Source organism: Lottia gigantea (genome assembly GCF_000327385.1).
Source record: "Lottia gigantea unplaced genomic scaffold LOTGIsca_25, whole genome shotgun sequence".
Lineage (NCBI taxonomy): Eukaryota > Metazoa > Mollusca > Gastropoda > Lottiidae > Lottia > Lottia gigantea.
This window is the reverse complement of record NW_008708752.1, coordinates 951,766-970,139: the sequence shown is the minus strand read 5'-3', so window position 1 is coordinate 970,139 and position 18,374 is coordinate 951,766. Positions and strand designations below refer to the sequence as shown.

Sequence of the window (18,374 nt, the reverse complement as noted above, 5' to 3'; positions counted from 1 at the left end):
AGTGACCATATAATGACCAAAAAGTGTTACAAAGAAATCACATAACCACATGTTAAATCCCCAATAATCAATAATCAAATCAAGTATATAGCTTTTAAACAGTAGCCAATAACAGATAATAACCATATGCTTATAATGTGCCTAAATCATGCTAACCAGTAAGTGACATGGTAAAAAGCATATTTCAAATATATGAAACGTAAAGTTAACCAACTACTGGTATTGACTATAGCTCTCCATAAAAGAACTTTTATGTGCTCGTAGTAGGTCTAATAGATATACTTATACTTTATACTTCATATATCACATAATAGATATTACAAAGGTCTGTAAATATCATGTTAGAGTCACGAAATCAGCAAATATTTGCCATGCCTACATAACATACTGATTGACAACTCAAAGACTGGAATTTCAAAATATCACAAATTCTTTGCATAACGGTTTCGATTCTCACAAAATATATATATCAAAACTACTATACCTTTCCATGTTAATGTTTAGTGAAAATCTGACTACAATAGGTGTTGACAAAATACATGACAAAATGATGTCAACCTATCATAATATAACACAGACAATTAAAATCTCATAGAATAGGTCTGATAATAGAGACGTTTGGCCTGGCGTTACCGGGGTTTACTAGGTACATATTATATCTAGAATTCTCCTCCATTCAGATTTTAATGAAATATTGACGGAAGACGAATTTCAACGTGTATATAGCTTACGACTAATCTCGCTGCATTGCGGGGACAAATATCGTGCAAGTGTCAGCAAGGATCGCACCAATGGCGGTACCTCAAACTCGACAATATCCTCCCCCCCCCCCCCCCTTCCACCAACCCGTCCCCTATTGGTTCCCCCAATAGGTTAGCGCATCCACTGGGCGGCTTAACAATCCTTAGTGAGAAACAGTCGCCAGATAAATCGCTCTTAAAAATACGACAGAGCCAATGTTTCATATTCTGTAATACTTTCAAAAGGTGATACCAAATTACATTTAAAAAAAACAAGGGTTTTAGCATGTTAAAAAAACATGTTACGTTTGACGTCATGCTTAAATCACCCAATATCACCGCCTAAACCTGTCGTTTAAATATAGCTCTAATCATATTTTATAACATAAATGCCGGTTTGTATATGAAATGGCGGACTTGCTGAGCAAGATTTAATAGTGATTATTTTAGACCTTTATTTTATGATTTAAACCTTCCCTCTTCCGACACCTGTGGTTCCTGTAATTCCTTTAGTTCCAAAAACAAACTGGAGGGAGGGGGGGAGGGTTGTCCCCCATTCCCCAGAAAAGATGCTTATAATTTTACATAGTGTAAAAATTGCTTGTGGCCCCTACCCTGGAAAATTTTGTGAGCCTTGCTCGGCCTCCTCAACTAATTTTTTCTAGAAACACAACTTCATGACGTCACCGACGCAATTACTGTTTCTGCATAACACGCCTTATTACACAAATATCATTACATACTCAAGTCAGACTCAAAAGTATTATCACGAGATTAATTTTTACGCTGGAGTTGTTTAAAGACACATTTATATTCCTTACTTTACACCCAATTCTCTTTGTATTGTTTGCTTTTAAACAGCTCCGATTTTTGTTCAGATTTCAAATCAAGTACTTCAACAAACATTAAAGGCATAAAAACTTCATTAATGAAGAAAGGGGGGGGGGGGATTTTTTGCTAGTCCAGGTTTACTGAATTTTTGGCTCTCCACTATAGGAATAGCGACATGAGGGATTCTGATAAATAAATTTCGTCTTCCTGAACGCGGCAAAAAAATGCAGTCGGACTTCTATTTCAAACACATTTAATATATATAAACACACAAAAATATCAGGAAGAAATGTTTTAGGATGTGACATTTTAAAGAAAATCTTTAGACTTGATGATCTCGATTAAAATAATTAGAAGAAATAAAGTATACGTTTTGTTTTGTTTTGTTTTTGATAAGGTCATACAGACCATTTAATAGCATTACTCAAATTATTTCGTATTGCAGTCTTTTCGCTTAGTATTGTAATGTGCTCATATCAAGACAAGTTAAACCAAATTGGAGCGGACATCCTTTCATGTAGAATTCGTATAAAAACGAAATGCTACCATAAAGTGCGGATCGATAGAATCAAGTGTATAATCCGTCAAATTTCTTGTGAATTAAAAATGGCAATTCCTCCATAAAAAACGAAGACTTTAATCTCTTTAAATTCCGCCAGGTGATAATTCAATTTTACGAGGCATTTTGGAGTTATAACTAGCACATGTAGACGATGTTGTCAAAAGGTAAAACCTCAAAGGCATAGTTCAACTAATACCATGTCTTGATGAATTTGATATTCCTCTTTAACAGGTTCTACAAGTCCAGTAAGCTAACATGTTAACCCCCAACAGTTTAACCCCATATATACAATTTGAGTAATGTAGGTATGGTGGATTGCAACAAGTAGGTTGGATTGTCGTTCACTTGGCGATAAGGTGTAGGCAAATTTTCATCTTTTAAAATCATTTCAGGTGCCCGACACTATACCGTTATACTTCACACTACTAGTATAATAATCGTGATACGTGCCGTTTATTTTGATGCACATGAGTTATCATCACATGGTATAAGCATGTAGATTTAGTTGGACTACAAAGTTATCCAAAAGATGCGCTATTTAGGTGGTTGAATTGGGTGTTGAATATATTATGTATATAGTCTTCAGAAGTACAGAAATGTACGAAAATCTTCAAAAAATTCTCAAAGTAGGAATTTATTTCTCTCTTTCTCCTTGATGTCTTTTATATATGTCTCAAGAAAAAGCGACTCGTCTTTTCAACTTTCAAAAGCCGATAATTCTAGACACGTGGATTTGAAGGATTAAATTTTGACGATGAGCTGTGAACATTATTACTGATTGGCATAGCTAACAAAAATCCTGTTTTTGAAACTTAAGTACGATTGGTCAAAGACTGGCGAATTCGTCCCTTTAAAAACAGTTTAGGGGAAATGGGTGAAGATAAAATGAAGCCAATTTCTGTTAAAAATAAATATCTAAGCACAATACCGCCAATATGGCAATACGTAGGCTACTGGTTGTATATATACACTATATACGATGAGCTTTAATCTAGTAGGCTACATACAAGTGTTTTATATTATATATACTATGTATTTTATGTCTAGGATAAGTATTATTTCACACCATAGGCCCCTAACTAATAGCATATCAAATCTACCGTTATCAAATCGCTATCAGATTGTGTCAGGATGACCGTTAGACACCTGTGATAACAAAAGTTCGTAAATTTTGCACAGAAATGAATATGTAACCTTTTTAAGGGATTGTTTAGAGGTTTTCTAAAAATAATTATGGGTATCGGGGACACTGGCTTCTGCAATTCCTCAAAAATAAGTCTTTGATGACGTCACTCGTCACGAAATAAGCTTTAAGCTTATCACATAAGGTCCTTCGAGATTAGTGACGTCATTTTCAGTGGAATTGCAGACGTCTGTTTAAAATTTGTATGGTGCAAATTGACTTTATCATTGTCAGCAATACACATACAAAATTTAGGAAACCTCATTACTATCCCTTTAACTGCAATCAAATGACATGCAATAGTGAACTTGACTAATAATAATAACTTAGTAGGCAAATCGTTCGGCTGATTTTTCCTGATTTGCAAAATAAATTTTTTAGACTACTATTGATATGAATATGAAATGCTGAAAAGTGACTGTCAACTTTCAATTCACAGAAAAAGAATGCTTTAAAGGGGCATTACTTTTTTTTTGCTTTAGTCGAGGTTAAACTGTTTAATTAACAATTAGTAGGCTACTCTCAGTTTTTAAAACTAATTCAGTTTGATCAAGTAGATACATAAGTATAAATATGAAGAAATATATTCAGGTATAATTTACGACGTTTTTCATAATGAAAATTGTGCATACTGCCCCTTTAAGTGAGGGAGAACTATGTTCAATCTGTGTGAATTTCCAAGACTATTATAGGCTTTGTTATATCCTTCACTCGTTTGTGGTCAGAAAATCAATAAAGTATTTATTGGAATCAACAAGTAAATCGGATTTAATGTGAATTATATGTTCCAGATCAATCATGATTATTATAAATCATAACAAATGAGTTAAGTAGAACGCTCTTCATCTAATCGGTCTAACTGTTTCTAATAATAATAACCAAGCTCTTCAGACAACTTGTTGTACCAGATCGAAGACATTGAAACTACTTGTCAAGCATATATCAAGTCTTTACCACAAAGTAAAAAAAAAATCTACTTCTTATTCGATATTTTCAGTGAGCCCTCTTTTACTTAACACATTTTAAAGTCTCATTTTGAAAGAGTTACTCAGAAACGTGCGTCGAGAGTACGAATAATTCTATGAGTTCTAGTCAAAACGGAAACATAAAACCAGTTTTCATTTCAATGTCAAAAGAACTTTGAACTTCTCTGGCCATGTACATTTTAGAAACAACACGTTTTTTTATTGGTTATAAAGGTACAGTGAAAACTAATGCTTACAACGAGAAGAGCAAGCATCTAGCATAATAAAATATATTTTGATTTAGGACTGATGGTAAGATGTGACCAATTTGAAAGTTTAAATCAATGGGTGTACGATTCAGATATATAAAAAATGTGTTTAAAACACATACACCTTTGGGGGTGCGGAAACATTCTCTAAAAAGGTCCAAGTTTTTCTGACCCTACTTCAGTCGACTGTAGAAATATCTATCAGAATCTTGAATAGAGACAGATATTTCGAATAAATCTTTATGTAGATTCGTAGGCCTATTTTAAACCTTATACTGGTTCAACGTTGATTTACAACAACAAAAACTCTAACAGAATCTGCACTTAGGGTTAATGATGATGTAAACAAATCGCCCGGCATTATTACTTCATACATCTTGTTTATCAGCGCCAGACAAAAGATAAGGAAGGAATTTAACCCCACAAACAAGACCCAAGCCCAAACGACAGACAAGATGGTGATTGCCCTAATTCTGAATTTGGACAGCTTGATGGTTTGGTCTTCTCTCCAGTTGTCCAAAATTGAAATGATATTCATTGGTTTAAAAGTCGTATTTTCTCCAACAGTTTGGCATTACCTTGTTGGATTTTTATTTACCAGTATTGCGCTCAAAGTATGTACTTTACTTTTTGAAATAGACATCTACATTTAATTTTTACCGGTTTAGTTTCAAGTTTCTCTATTTCAATAGTCTTTTAAATCCTATCATTATTATGGATAAATATAAAAGTCAAAATCGCTCGTCTGTTATCACTTTAAATTTAATGAGGCATATTTTCTCATATTATAATATAGGCCTACAATGCTTATCACTATAGAAACAACTTGATTCTTGTGGGTCAAAAGTCTTTTATAATTTTACATAATCTACACGAATTTTTAAACTATAATAACAGGCTAAACTCATTTTTTATGGCCATAGTGTCATAATATTATAGATATTTTGCCAATTCGAAGTGAAATCTGAAATAAGAAATGACATCTTACCTGTGAAAGATTAATTAATCAGTTTCACGACTTTTAAAGTCAATGAATAACAATAATTAGTCCTTCATTCAGAAACACCTGAGAAATCGTCAACCTCTAATGAAATGTTCTCTTCTTACTCTGTAAACTCGACTGTCCCACACATTATTACTGTGAGCATTAATCATACAAACAGGGACCTTTGGCAGAATTTCAACAAGATAGACTTGTTGTCAGTAATCTGACCACTAGCCGGACAAATCTGGCTGTACCCGTTCTTCAGACGTGATATACAGATGGGATATTGAGACGGTTTTGACCAGACATTCAAATGTCTCTTTTATTGAAGCTGCTCCGATAAATTTATAGACCTTAACATACGTATATCCCATCCGTAATCCTTTGTTGGACTATCTTAACAAGTAGGCTATTCAAGCAATTCTAAGTCAAATAAGTGAATGCATTTTGTGATGCCATATGATAATCTAAAAAGGTAAACATCTCCATAGTAACTACCAATCAACAAGAATTACCATGGGTTCTGGAGAATGATGAGTTAAGGAAACTCACGACACACCATCCAGGACCGAGTTTTACCACACCATGTCATCCTAGCTGACCATACAGATCTTACAATTCTCAACCAATCCAACTACTGTGACTATCAAAAACTACCTATAGTCTGTTATACCAGCTCTTGCTGTTATGTTCCAACCAACCATGTAGGCCTATATTGTTCTTCAGCCTACTGGTCATATTGTTCTGTTTAACGCGAAGTACTGAAAGCTGAACGTCACGCACAAAGACTCTATGGCAGTAAAAAGTTGTAACACCTGAAACGGTCAATTAAGTCATTAAAAGACTTCTCTTCTGATTACCATGACTAATGATGACTATAAAAGATAATAGATTTTCCAACTTCTCGTATTAATGAGCGACTGTTGATCAATATACATAGGCTAGGCGTGTACATCTTACACCAGCCATCGTTTATCTTTAATTTTGTAGATCCGCTCATTTCAATACTAGGCCTATTATATACGCGGCGTATCCAAAAAAATCTCATGCAAAAAGATTATGAAATAACAGGCTAATTGTAATGGTTATTAGGCAAGGCAAATACTTTAAAAAAGGGAGATATTTCATTACAATGTCAATATTCCATGGCAGGATACCCATAGCCTATAACTATAAGTATAATAATTATGATGGTAGGTATCGCTAAAGCGATCGAGTTCTAAAGAACGAAGCTTATCGAGTAATTTTTAAGAATTAGGCAAACGGTGGAAGAGTAAACTTATCTCATAATGTGGAAACGTAGACGTCTGCTTTCCAAGTCATTTTGTCTCACTCACTCATGAAATTTAGAGCTAGCTTTAATAACACATGCGACACCGGTTTGTGTAAATTTCCAAAGGTATAAAATAAGCGACACCGTTAATGTAACATCCGGCATCGAATGTAAACATATGAAGTGGAAAATAAGAACAGTGATCTGAAATTTTGTATTTACTACATTCAGAGTTAATTTTCTATTGTGTGATACTACTCACTGTAAGTTGATTAGTTTATTCATTTCTTTTTAATTCATGATAGGTGGTGTCAACAGTTGTTACACATGCCAGTGCCCAGTGTCACTAGTGAGTTAGCTCAGTAACATGAACATGACTGAAGGTCCAGCAGGGTTCAATCTCGGCATTTAAGTCGAAATAATAAGCCTACCTGCTTCAGGTTTATCCCTGTTAGTGATGCAGGTCGAAGGAGCCGATATGGAAAAGGAGTCTAGTCGTCTAGATGAGATGATAAACTAAAGCCACAAGTGCTATAGATCTATAAAGTTTGCAACAGAAAAAGAGCAAGCTAATGCTGCTGTTCTGGCAAAATTTCGTAATTGCGCACTGTGTGGCATTGGCCCATCATTAGCCCATTTTGTTGCAGAAAAGTAGGCAGTAAAATTCCATTCGTTTTATTTTAATCGAAATAGGTGATTTTCTACTATCAGTGGTATGACTGCAAATCAGTTAATCACTGCCATTGCACATTGTCATTTTTGTACGCAACATTGGCGCTGCTTTTTCATTATGAATTCAAATGTCACCTGTTAGTGTGGATTTTGTTTTTTGACAAGCATAGACTGCATACTAGGCTTATCAGATGTTATATATAAACCACAATATTAGTAATATCAGGCACCTATTCAGTGGCAAATTACTGCAATTGACATCATTTGAATGTTGTCTGATATCCTTCTTGCTTGTTCTTGACAAGGTCACAAGAAGGCCAAATATATTGTTGGTTGTCAAGGTATTAGGTATACCCCAATAGATTTTGATAACATGTACAATATCATCATTATCATTCTTTATTTCAGAATCCATGATGGCATTGGATGAAAAGCTATTCAAGTTATTTTTAACTTTATTTACTGGTTATTTTTTGTTATATTGTGTTCGAAAATCATTCTCCTTTGCCAGTCCTTATATAATGGAAGAAGAAAAACTTGAGAAAAATCAGTTAGGTATGTCTTTCATCAATTTAGTCATCTGTATACTTGCTTTAAGCTATCCATGTCACTTTCAGAATTATACCCGGCATCTAGTTCTACTGCAATTTAACAAAAACTCTCTTTGAAAGATTAAAAACGGTTACAAACTATGTCTGCATTAAATATGTTTATATTATTCTGAAATTTGATCCATGTCAACAACAAGTCTTTGGTACATCAACAAAACAAAATCTTATTGGGCAAAACTTTTATCTCTTGACCAATGAAAATCATTGAAATAAAATGAAAGATGGTTATGTTTATTGCTTAATGCTTATGCATCATGCTTGGTAATCAAATATGGTTGCACATAAAAGACATACCAATAATAAATTTAGAAAGGTGAATGCCATCTCCAGTAAATATTGATTTTGGCTTATCAGGTGGAGTAGTTTGGTTGAATTAATATGTACTAACACAAAATAATGTAATACTACCCTAAGCCCTTTATGAAAAAATAGGGTCCTAACAATGAAAACTTGATGCTTTGAAACATCTGTTTCCAATATCAAGTTAACTGTGAAACTCGACCAAATTAAAGATAACAAATATAGATCTATTTTTCTGTTATACACTTCTATCTACTCGACAATTCACCATTCAAATTTCTGTTTTACATACAAAAGCAGTACCTGAAAAGGGTTCATTAGGAAAGAAATAATATATTGAAGGCACAATTGCAAATTTTTGTCCTACCCATATTGTGATATTTTAATTCTTGATATTGTGATATCCACTAGGACCTATATTGCCCAGCCCTATTGTAAGATAGATATCATGATACATATCAAATCATAACTTTAAATACATATTTAGACTTGAAATTGTCAGTTTGAAAAATTTATATTAATACTCAGTCAAGTTTATGGTCTTCATTGACTCATTTATAAGTCATCATAGGGTAATGCATCAAACATGAATTCATCTCTGATTTTTGTTTATGATAGGTATGGTGGTGAGTTCTCAAATGCTAGGTTATACTATCAGTAAGTTTTTGAGTGGTGTAGTGGTGGATTCTTCTAGTCCTTCCAAGATGTTTTCTTTAAGTTTATTTTTAACAGGTTTTACAGCTTTATTATTTACATGTAAGTATAAGCTTTTCAAATTGTAAATGAAAGGACACAAACCTCTCTAACCACAAGTTTTTGTGTCTAATGGTTTACAGACCTAAATAAATGTGGGTTATACCTGAAGCTAAGAAAAGAATCAAATGGTTTTTGGTAAACGGAAATAATTTGAATGTAACAAAATCAATATACATGCAATCTGCCTTTCTTTATGGATCATACTCAGCTTTTCCCATGTGAATTGTCTCCCTTTTCTGTCTCTTGATGCTATTGGATTTTCCTTTCAGTGTTTAATTCTGTGTCATTGTTTTCTATATTATGGTTTTTAAATGGTTTGTCTCAAGGACCTAGTTGGCCTTCTTGTGCAATATTGCTGAAAAGGGTAAGTCCAGCAGAACTTTGTAAAGTATATATGTATTAAGCAATTGGTAACAATCAAACAGTCAGTAACTGGCTGAAGTCATCTGACCATCAGTCCTTAACTGGTTCATTTCTTTTCAGTGGTTTCCTGCTAGTCAGTTTGGAACATGGTGGAGTGCCTTATCATCAGCATCAAATCTAGCTGGTAGTGTTGGACCATTATTGATAACTACTTTAATATATTATTTTGGTTGGAGAACAGCGTTATGTATTGGAGGTAATTCTGATGAATTCCCTTTTTATATTTGTAAAAAAAAAGAAAATATGATATGTGCAGTGCTTTACTAGCAACGCTTTTATTCGTCAGAGCTTTCAATGTAAATGATTCCATAAACATGATTTTATGTTGAATGGTTATTTTCAGGTGTATTCTTATAACTGATTCTATTGAATAGTTATTTTCAGGTGTATTCTTATAACTGATTCTATTGAATAGTTATTTTCAGGTGTATTCTTATAACTGATTCTATTGAATAGTTATTTTCAGGTGTATTCTTATAACTGATTCTATTGAATGGTTATTTGTCAGGTGTATTGTAATATTTGATTCTATTGAATAGTTATTTTCAGGTGTATTCTTATAACTGATTCTATTGGATGTTATTTTCAGGTGTATTGTAATATTTGATTCTATTGAATGGTTATTTTTCAGGTGTTATGTGTATTGTCATTTCTATTTACATCTTCAGTAGTATATCTGATTCACCTTCCAAGACTTCCAATGCCAAAAAATCTGATGACAGAACTCCACCAGCAAAGGCTTCAAAAAGTAAGTTGATTACCATTCATATTTCCACATACCGAAAATTCCAAAAACGTGGTATATGTATACTTAAATGCAAAATGTTCATCATGAGTGGCCCGTAGAGTGTCTGAGGTGGTTGTCACCCAAAAATAGACACCTGTCCCTTTAATATTTCATTTTAACTCTTGTCATCCTTATATTGAGCACTATTTTACAAGTGCAAACATAAACATATATTGTTGTTATTTATCTAAGTACAAATTATGAATTTTTTGTAGAAGATAAGTTAGAGTTGTTATTAAATATATTAAAAGAACCAGTATTTGTAGGAGTATGTATCAACTATTTATTAATATCTATGATACGAGGTGGTTGTAGTGATTGGGGTCAACTATACTTAATACAAGATAAAGGTCATTCTCTAGTAACAGGTTTGTACCTTGACTTTTCACTCTGGTAAACACAAAAGGTTGAGAAAATACAACACTTTTATATATGGTCACTGAAGATTACAAAAGAAATAAGATTTCATGTTATACCTTCCATAAGGCAGTGCAGTATACATTGAAATTTTGCCAAGACAGTGATAGTAGCTTACTCTACTTCATATTTTTAAGGATGTAACTCTTGGAGCCTCATTTTATTGTCCTGTCAATATCATTAAATCCTCTTTCCATATCATCACTCTGACCCGCCTCCAGCCCAGTTGCCAGGAATGAATTGGTGCTGGGGCTCAGATTTCGTACTCAGAAAATTTGAAGAATTAAAGGCCCCAAGATCTCATTTCTGACAATTTTGAGGCGTCAAAAACGTATCAAATCTTTTTGATTTTGTACAAAGACACTGTAAATGAATCAATCTCTGCTGAACTGAAGAAGGTTTTACTGGGGGCGAGGCCCAACCCTAACGACGGGCTACCCGCCTTGCACACCCTGGGAAATTCTAGGATTACTTGGCTTTTCCAGCACCGTCTGCAATCACAGTGGATATATTTGTTTAATATTTCAGGAAGTTTATTTACCAGTAGTCAAGAAATGGGTGGATTTATAGGTTCATTATCAGCTGGTTATTTCTCTGATTTTCTTTTGAAAGTAAGAACATGGTTCTTATTTAGTATTATTTTTCCCGTGTGTCCTGGACGGTATTTTCATCACAAATATGGTGTGGTTATCTTGCACTTAGTATCAAGATGGGCTTCGATTCCATAGCACTTCTGAAGTGGGTGTAATCTGCATCTCTTATTGTTTTTATTTCAGATATAAATGGGTATATTATTTTTTGTTTATTTCAGAAAGGTGTATCTTTTAATCCAAGATTAAAAGTGACGTTATGGTTTGCCTGTATTCCAGTTGGTTGTTTGTTTATGTTGTTATATTATGTTACTGCAGCATCTTATCAAGTAATAATTTATTTAATGTAAAGTGATATATTCGGAGGGGCATTGGGGTGGTTGTGGATAGCTGAAGTAGCAAAAGGGGGAAAGTTTATATAAGATTTCCTGGAACATGAAAATTTTACTGTCAATACCTCCAATTAAAGAAACAATTAATAAATTCACTTTAATTTCATTATAGTTCGATGATTCTGCCGTTTGCATTTAGCTCCAATGATGATATGGGTCGGCTATTGCCGGGCCGTGCTCCCCTATAGCTACAGGCCTGTCCACATCATTATATGGAAAGATAGTATTTCATTCCAATTTTAAAATACCTGGACAAATCTTAAAGTCCTCAATTTTTGAAGAGCAGAGTGCTTAAATAGTCATGAACTTCATAATGGCTTTGTTGACTTTAATAACGTTCTTCAGTGTCTGATTTGCATTTCAGATTATGATAAGTGTTATTGGTTTTGGATTAGGATTTGGTCTTTATGGTGTTATATCATTATATGGTGTTACAGCAATGGAAAGTGCTCCAGTAGGTTTAGAAGGTACTGCACATAGTATAGCTTCACTATCTGCTAATGGTAAGAAATATGAATATTTAGCCTACTAATTTATATTTGATTGGACCCTGTACACATTAAAGATCCCTCGACAGTTGGAAATCAAAAAATTTAACCTAATGCCCCAAAATTTCCCTTATTGCACACTGCATTTCCCGCTTTCATTGAGCCAGAACATGCAGAAAAGTAGGACGTAACACTCCATATAATATATTCCGAATGAATGATATTAATGATAATTGATAATGTTTAAAATGTGTTACAGACAACTTATATAGTTTTCTATTTAACAATAATGAAAATGACTACATTCCTTATCATTACTCAATCAGAGACACTTTTTCTTTTTTCCAGTGGGTGTAGTAATATCTGGTTATCCATTAAGTTTGATGGCTGAATATTATAGTTGGTATGCTGTATTTCAACTTCTAGCTGTAGTATCATTATCTTCTATTATTTTAGCCTATTTCTCTGAACGATGGAGTATAAGATCTAAGGAGGCTTCTGTCTAAGACATTATAAAAAAGCACAAGAATAAGTGCATACCTTGTTATCTCATTTTTGCTTTTAAAGGATGTTAAAAAGTTTTCATGTGTATCACAAATGACTTTAAAATTCAATCAAATTTTATTTGAACTTGCATTAATATGAAAGGTTTGTATGGATATTGTTAAATGATTCTTGTGTCTTCCACCTCAATATTTTTTTATCAAGTGATATTTGAAAATGGTTTTATTAATGAATCTCATTGTAATAATGTTTCATTAAGCCCATTAAGGTTTTGTTTTTTGTTTTTTTTACATTATTATTTATTTTATATAAATTTATGTTTTTCTTGTTATGGGCAATAAATTTATGAAAAAAGTTAGACAATATTTTATTGATTATTTCCATATATCTTGGTTTTAAGACAGAACTTTTGTTTAAGAATGTACTTTCTTGAGTAAAACCCTTTTCACAAACTTCACATTTGAAAGGTTTTTCTCCCAAGAGAAAGTTGTTGTGTAAAACATTTTTCACAAACATCACATTTATAGGTTTCTCTCCGATGGGTATTCTCATGTGAACTCGAGGTGCTTCCTGTTGAACAAATTTCTTGTTACAAACATCACATTTAAAAGGCAGTTCTTCTGTGTACTCTATGATAGTTATTTGATTAAAAAAAAAAAAGCATAATTCACGATTAGTGACGTCATCAAAAACTTATTTTTCTTGAAATTGCAGAAACCACAGATGTTTGACTAAAAATTGGTATGGTGCAAATTGATTTTATCAGTGCCCCCGATAAATATAAAGCTCTTTACGATTTCTTACTAACACCAGAAATTATTAAAAATTATATATTTTAAAATAATTTTATTATAATTAAATCAACTATATATACACAATGATTAAGAATATAAAAAATAAAAGTTTATTTCATAGATTTAATATGAAAATAAAAAATCTGTAGAAAAATAATATATCGGCAAAAAATATCATAAAAAATATCTTTATAAAATAATATATCCTCATACTGTGATATAAATATGTAAAAAGCACTATAAAGATAGTCATATATATTCGTTGAAAGTTTATATAATTAAACATTTTTTTTTTTTTTTTTTTTTTTAATTACAATAAAATGTAAGAATTTGACACACGTGTATTGGATACGTCATATTTTCTGCAGCTATTTTTTTTATCATTTTTATTTTTATTTTTTTTGTTCTATGGCAACGGAGGGTAAAGAAACCTTATATGGTAATCAGGTCATAAAAATTTGTTTTAACTTTGAAATCCTAAATTAGATTGTTCCTTTTCCACAATACCTTATGATATAAAAATAAATCACAGTATAAAAAATTGCTTCAATTTGGGTGTATTTTAGGGAGCTGGGAGTAGCCTAAAAACAAGAATAATTTTGACAATTAAATAGCCAAATACATCTTAATATTCTAAAATTGAAAAAGGAACTGTAGAAACTGCATCTGTATTGAATTAGAGATATGGAAAAAAATGGACTATCAAAAGACATGAGCTAGGAAAGGATTGTAACAGATTGTTGAAGGACTTGGGCTAAGAAAGGATTGTAATGGATTGTTGAAGGACTTGGGCTAAGACAGGATTGTAACAGATTGTTGAAGGACTTGGGCTAGGAAAGGATTGTAACGGATTGTTGAAGGACTTGGGCTAAGAAAGGATTTTAACGGATTGTTGAAGGACTTGGGCTTTGAAAGGATTGTAACAGGATTATTGAAGGACTTGGGCCAGGAAAGGATTGTAACGGATTGTTGAAGGACTTGGGCCAGGAAAGGATTGTAACGGATTGTTGAAGGACTTGGGCTAGGAAAGGATTGTAACGGATTGTTGAAGGACTTGGGCTAGGAAAAGATTGTAACAGATTATATAAGGACTTGGGCTAGGAAAAGAATGTAACGGATTATAGGAGAACTTGGGCCAGGAAAGGATTTTAACAGATTATTGAAGGACTTGGGCTAGGAAAAGATTGTAACCGATTGTTGAAGGACTTGGGCTAGGAAACGATTGTAACAGAGTTTTGAAGGACTTGGGCTAAGAAAGGATTTTAACAGATTATTGAAGGACTTGGGCTAGGAAAAGATTGTAACAGATTTTTGAAGGACTTGGGCTAAGAAAGGATTTCAACTGATTTTTGAAGGACTTGGGCTTATGAATAAAATGTGCTCTGATAGGACTATGGGATTCAGAAGCACTGAATGGTGGTTTGACATTTAATGCCAATTGGGAATGCTGTTTAATTTTGTGACTTTGCTATAAAGCTTTTGCTGATTGTCTTTCAGAACATCAACATTTCCTTGAGATGTAGGACTCAAATATAATGACACTTTTGGGTTCCTTCAACCAGCTTTTCTTGATAAAGATGATTCTGTTTTAGGTTTTCTTTTGTTAAAAATTATTTGTGGATACCTCTGATATATACAAAAAGTTTCCATAGATGAAGAATATTCTGATTCTATTGAATTCATCTGGTTTATTTCAACATCATTTTTGATGAAGAATATTCTGATGGATACATCTTAAGCATATATAAACTTTTTTTTTTTTTGATGAAGAATATTATGATTCTTTTGGATACACCTGGTTTATATAAACATCTTCTTTTGATGGAGATTCTGTTTGGTACATCTGATGCATTTAAACATCATCTTTTGATAAAAGATGATTCTGATTCTGTTGGATACATCTGATGCATATAAACATTGTTTTTGATGAAGAATATTCTGATTCTGTTAGATCTGATGCATATAAACATCTTCATTTGACAAAGAATATTCTAATTCTGTTCGTAACATATCATGCATTTAAACATCTTCTCTTGATGAAGAATATTTTGTTTCTGTTGGATACATCTGGTACATTTAAACATCTTCTTTTGATAAAGAGTGTTCAGATTTGGTTGAATACATCTGTTGTATAATATAAACATCTTTTAATGAAGAATATTCTGATTCTAATGGCTACATCTGGTTCATTTAAACATTTCTTTTGATGAAGAATATTCTGATTCTATTGGCTACATTTGATGCATATCAACATTTACCATTGAAGAAGATTCTGTTAGATACATTCAATGAATATAACCATCTCCTAGGGATAAAGAATATTTTGTTTCTGTTGGATAATCTGATGGATTTAAACATCTTCTTTTGATAAAATTGATGTTATTCTGTTGGCTACATCTAATGCATATAAACATTTACTTCTGAAGAAGAATCTGTTTGACACATCCAATGAATATAAACATCTCTTGAGGATGAAGAATATTTTGTTTCTGTTGGATACATCTGGTTCATGATGAATATTTTGATTCTGTTGGACATTCTTACATCTGATGGATATATACATCTTCTTTTGGTGAATAGTATTTTGATTCTGTTAGATACATCTGATACATATAACCTTCTTTTAAAGAAGAATATTCTGATTTTGTTGGATACATCTGTTGCATAATATAAACATCATTTGATGAAGAGTATTTTGATTCTGTTGAATACATCTGATGCACATAAATTTAAACATCTTATGTTTGATACATCTGGTTTATATAAACATTTTCTTTTGATGAAGAGAGTTGGAAACATCAGATGCTCATTACATCTTTTGATGAAGAATTTTTTGATTCTGTTGATCACATCTGATGCATATAAACATCTCCTTTTGATAAAGAATATTCTGATTATGCTGGATACATACATTGGTTATCCTGTCTTTGTGGAACATGTTTCTATATAATTTCTATAATCATGCGGACAAACAGTCCTTTGGATCATGCAAAGTACTTCTTGGATCATGTTGACTTAAATCATAAGGATCATGTTGATTTAAGTATCTTTGATCATGTAGATCATCTTTATATCAATATTTTCTTGGGTCAACTCGAGGACATGGAAATCAGCTACCATCGAGTTATCATTAAACATAGTTTGAGGATTTCACACTACTTTCTAATCTACATTTGGTTGAAAGGATTATAATGGATTGTTGAAGGACTTGGGCCAAGAAATGATTGTAACAGATTATTGAAGGACTTGGGCTAAGAAATGATTGTAACAGATTGTTGAAGGACTTGGGCTTTGAAAGGATTGTAACAGATTATTGAAGGACTTGGGCCAAGAAAGGATTGTAACAGATTATTGAAGGACTTGGGCTTTGAAAGGATTGTAACAGATTGTTGAAGGACTTGGGCTAGGAAAGGATTGTAACAGATTTTTGAAGGACTTGGGCTAGGAAAGGATTGTAACGGATTGTTGAAGGACTTGGGCTAGGAAAGGATTGTAACAGATTTTTGAAGGACTTGGGCTAAGAAAGGATTTCAACGGATTTTTGAAGGACTTGGGCTTATGAATAAAATGGGCTCTTATAGGACTATGGGATTCAGAAGCACTGAATGGTGGTTTGACATTTAATGTCAATTGGGAATGCTGTTTAATTTTGTGACTTTGCTATAAAGCTTTTGCTGATTGTCTTTCAGAACATCAACATTTCCTTGAGATGTAGGACTCAAATATAATGACACTTTTGGGTTCCTTCAACCAGCTTTTCTTGATAAAGATGATTCTGTTTTAGGTTTTCTTTTGTTAAAAATTATTTGTGGATACCTCTGATATATACAAAAAGTTTCCATAGATGAAGAATATTCTGATTCTATTGAATTCCTCTGGTTTATTTCAACATCATTTTTGATGAAGAATATTCTGATGGATACATCTTAAGCATACATAAACTTTTTTTTTTTGATGAAGAATATTCTGATTCTTTTGGATACACCTGGTTTATATAAACATCTTCTTTTGATGGAGATTCTGTTTGGTACATCTGATGCATTTAAACATCATCTTTTGTTAAAAGATAATTCTGACTCTGTTGGGTACATCTGATGCATTTAAACATCGTTTTTGATGAAGAATATTCTGATTCTGTTAGATCTGATGCATATAAACATCTTCTTTTGACAAAGAATATTCTGATTCTGTTGGATACTTCTGGTGCATTTAAACATCTTCTTTTGATAAAGAGTGTTCAGATTTGGTTGAATACATCTGTTGCATAATATAAACATCTTTTAATGAAGAATATTCTGATTCTAATGGCTTCATCTGGTTCATTTAAACATTTCTTTTGATGAAGAATATTCTGATTCTATTGGCTACATTTGAGGCATATCAACATTTACCATTGAAGAAGATTCTGTTAGATACATTCAATGAATATAACCATCTCCTAGGGATGAAGAATATTTTGTTTCTGTTGGATAATCTGATGGATTTAAACATCTTCTTTTGATAAAATTGATGTTATTCTGTTGGCTACATCTAATGCATATAAACATTTACTTCTGAAGAAGAATCTGTTTGACACATCCAATGAATATAAACATCTCTTGAGGATGAAGAATATTTTGTTTCTGTTGGATACATCTGGTTCATGATGAATATTTTGATTCTGTTAGACATTCTTACATCTGATGGATATATACATCTTCTTTTGGTGAATAGTATTTTGATTCTGTTAGATACATCTGATACATATAACCATCTTTTATAGAAGAATATTCTGATTATGCTGGATACATACATTGGTTATCCTGTCTTTGTGGAACATGTTTCTATATAAT

The 18,374-nt window shown here is 32.6% G+C and overlaps 3 protein-coding genes across 3 annotated transcripts in view; 1 reads left to right on the top strand and 2 right to left on the bottom strand.

Annotated features, from left to right (window-relative positions):
• Nucleotides 1–7,923: 7,923 nt before the first annotated feature.
• Nucleotides 7,924–12,678, top strand: LOTGIDRAFT_73040 (hypothetical protein; the record flags this gene model as incomplete). The annotated part of the gene is made up of 10 exons (XM_009055534.1): nt 7,924–8,035; nt 9,010–9,147; nt 9,417–9,511; nt 9,631–9,766; nt 10,202–10,318; nt 10,585–10,729; nt 11,307–11,425; nt 11,644–11,693; nt 12,121–12,259; nt 12,593–12,678. Coding segments are annotated over 10 exons (1,137 nt in total), but the record flags the coding sequence as incomplete, so codon positions are not given.
• A 484-nt stretch (nt 12,679–13,162) lies between these two features.
• Nucleotides 13,163–13,360, bottom strand: LOTGIDRAFT_69946 (hypothetical protein; the record flags this gene model as incomplete). Its single annotated transcript, XM_009055533.1, has 1 exon — nt 13,163–13,360. A coding segment is annotated over one exon (198 nt), but the record flags the coding sequence as incomplete, so codon positions are not given.
• A 2,173-nt stretch (nt 13,361–15,533) lies between these two features.
• The window catches only part of LOTGIDRAFT_160473 (hypothetical protein), a gene marked incomplete at both ends in the record, with an annotated part of 9,501 nt that continues 6,660 nt past the window's right edge, over nt 15,534–18,374 (bottom strand). The window contains 2 exons of the mRNA XM_009055606.1: nt 15,534–15,666; nt 16,087–16,199. Coding sequence (XP_009053854.1) covers nt 15,534–15,666; nt 16,087–16,199 — 246 coding nt within the window. The remainder of the gene's footprint in view (nt 15,667–16,086; nt 16,200–18,374) is intronic.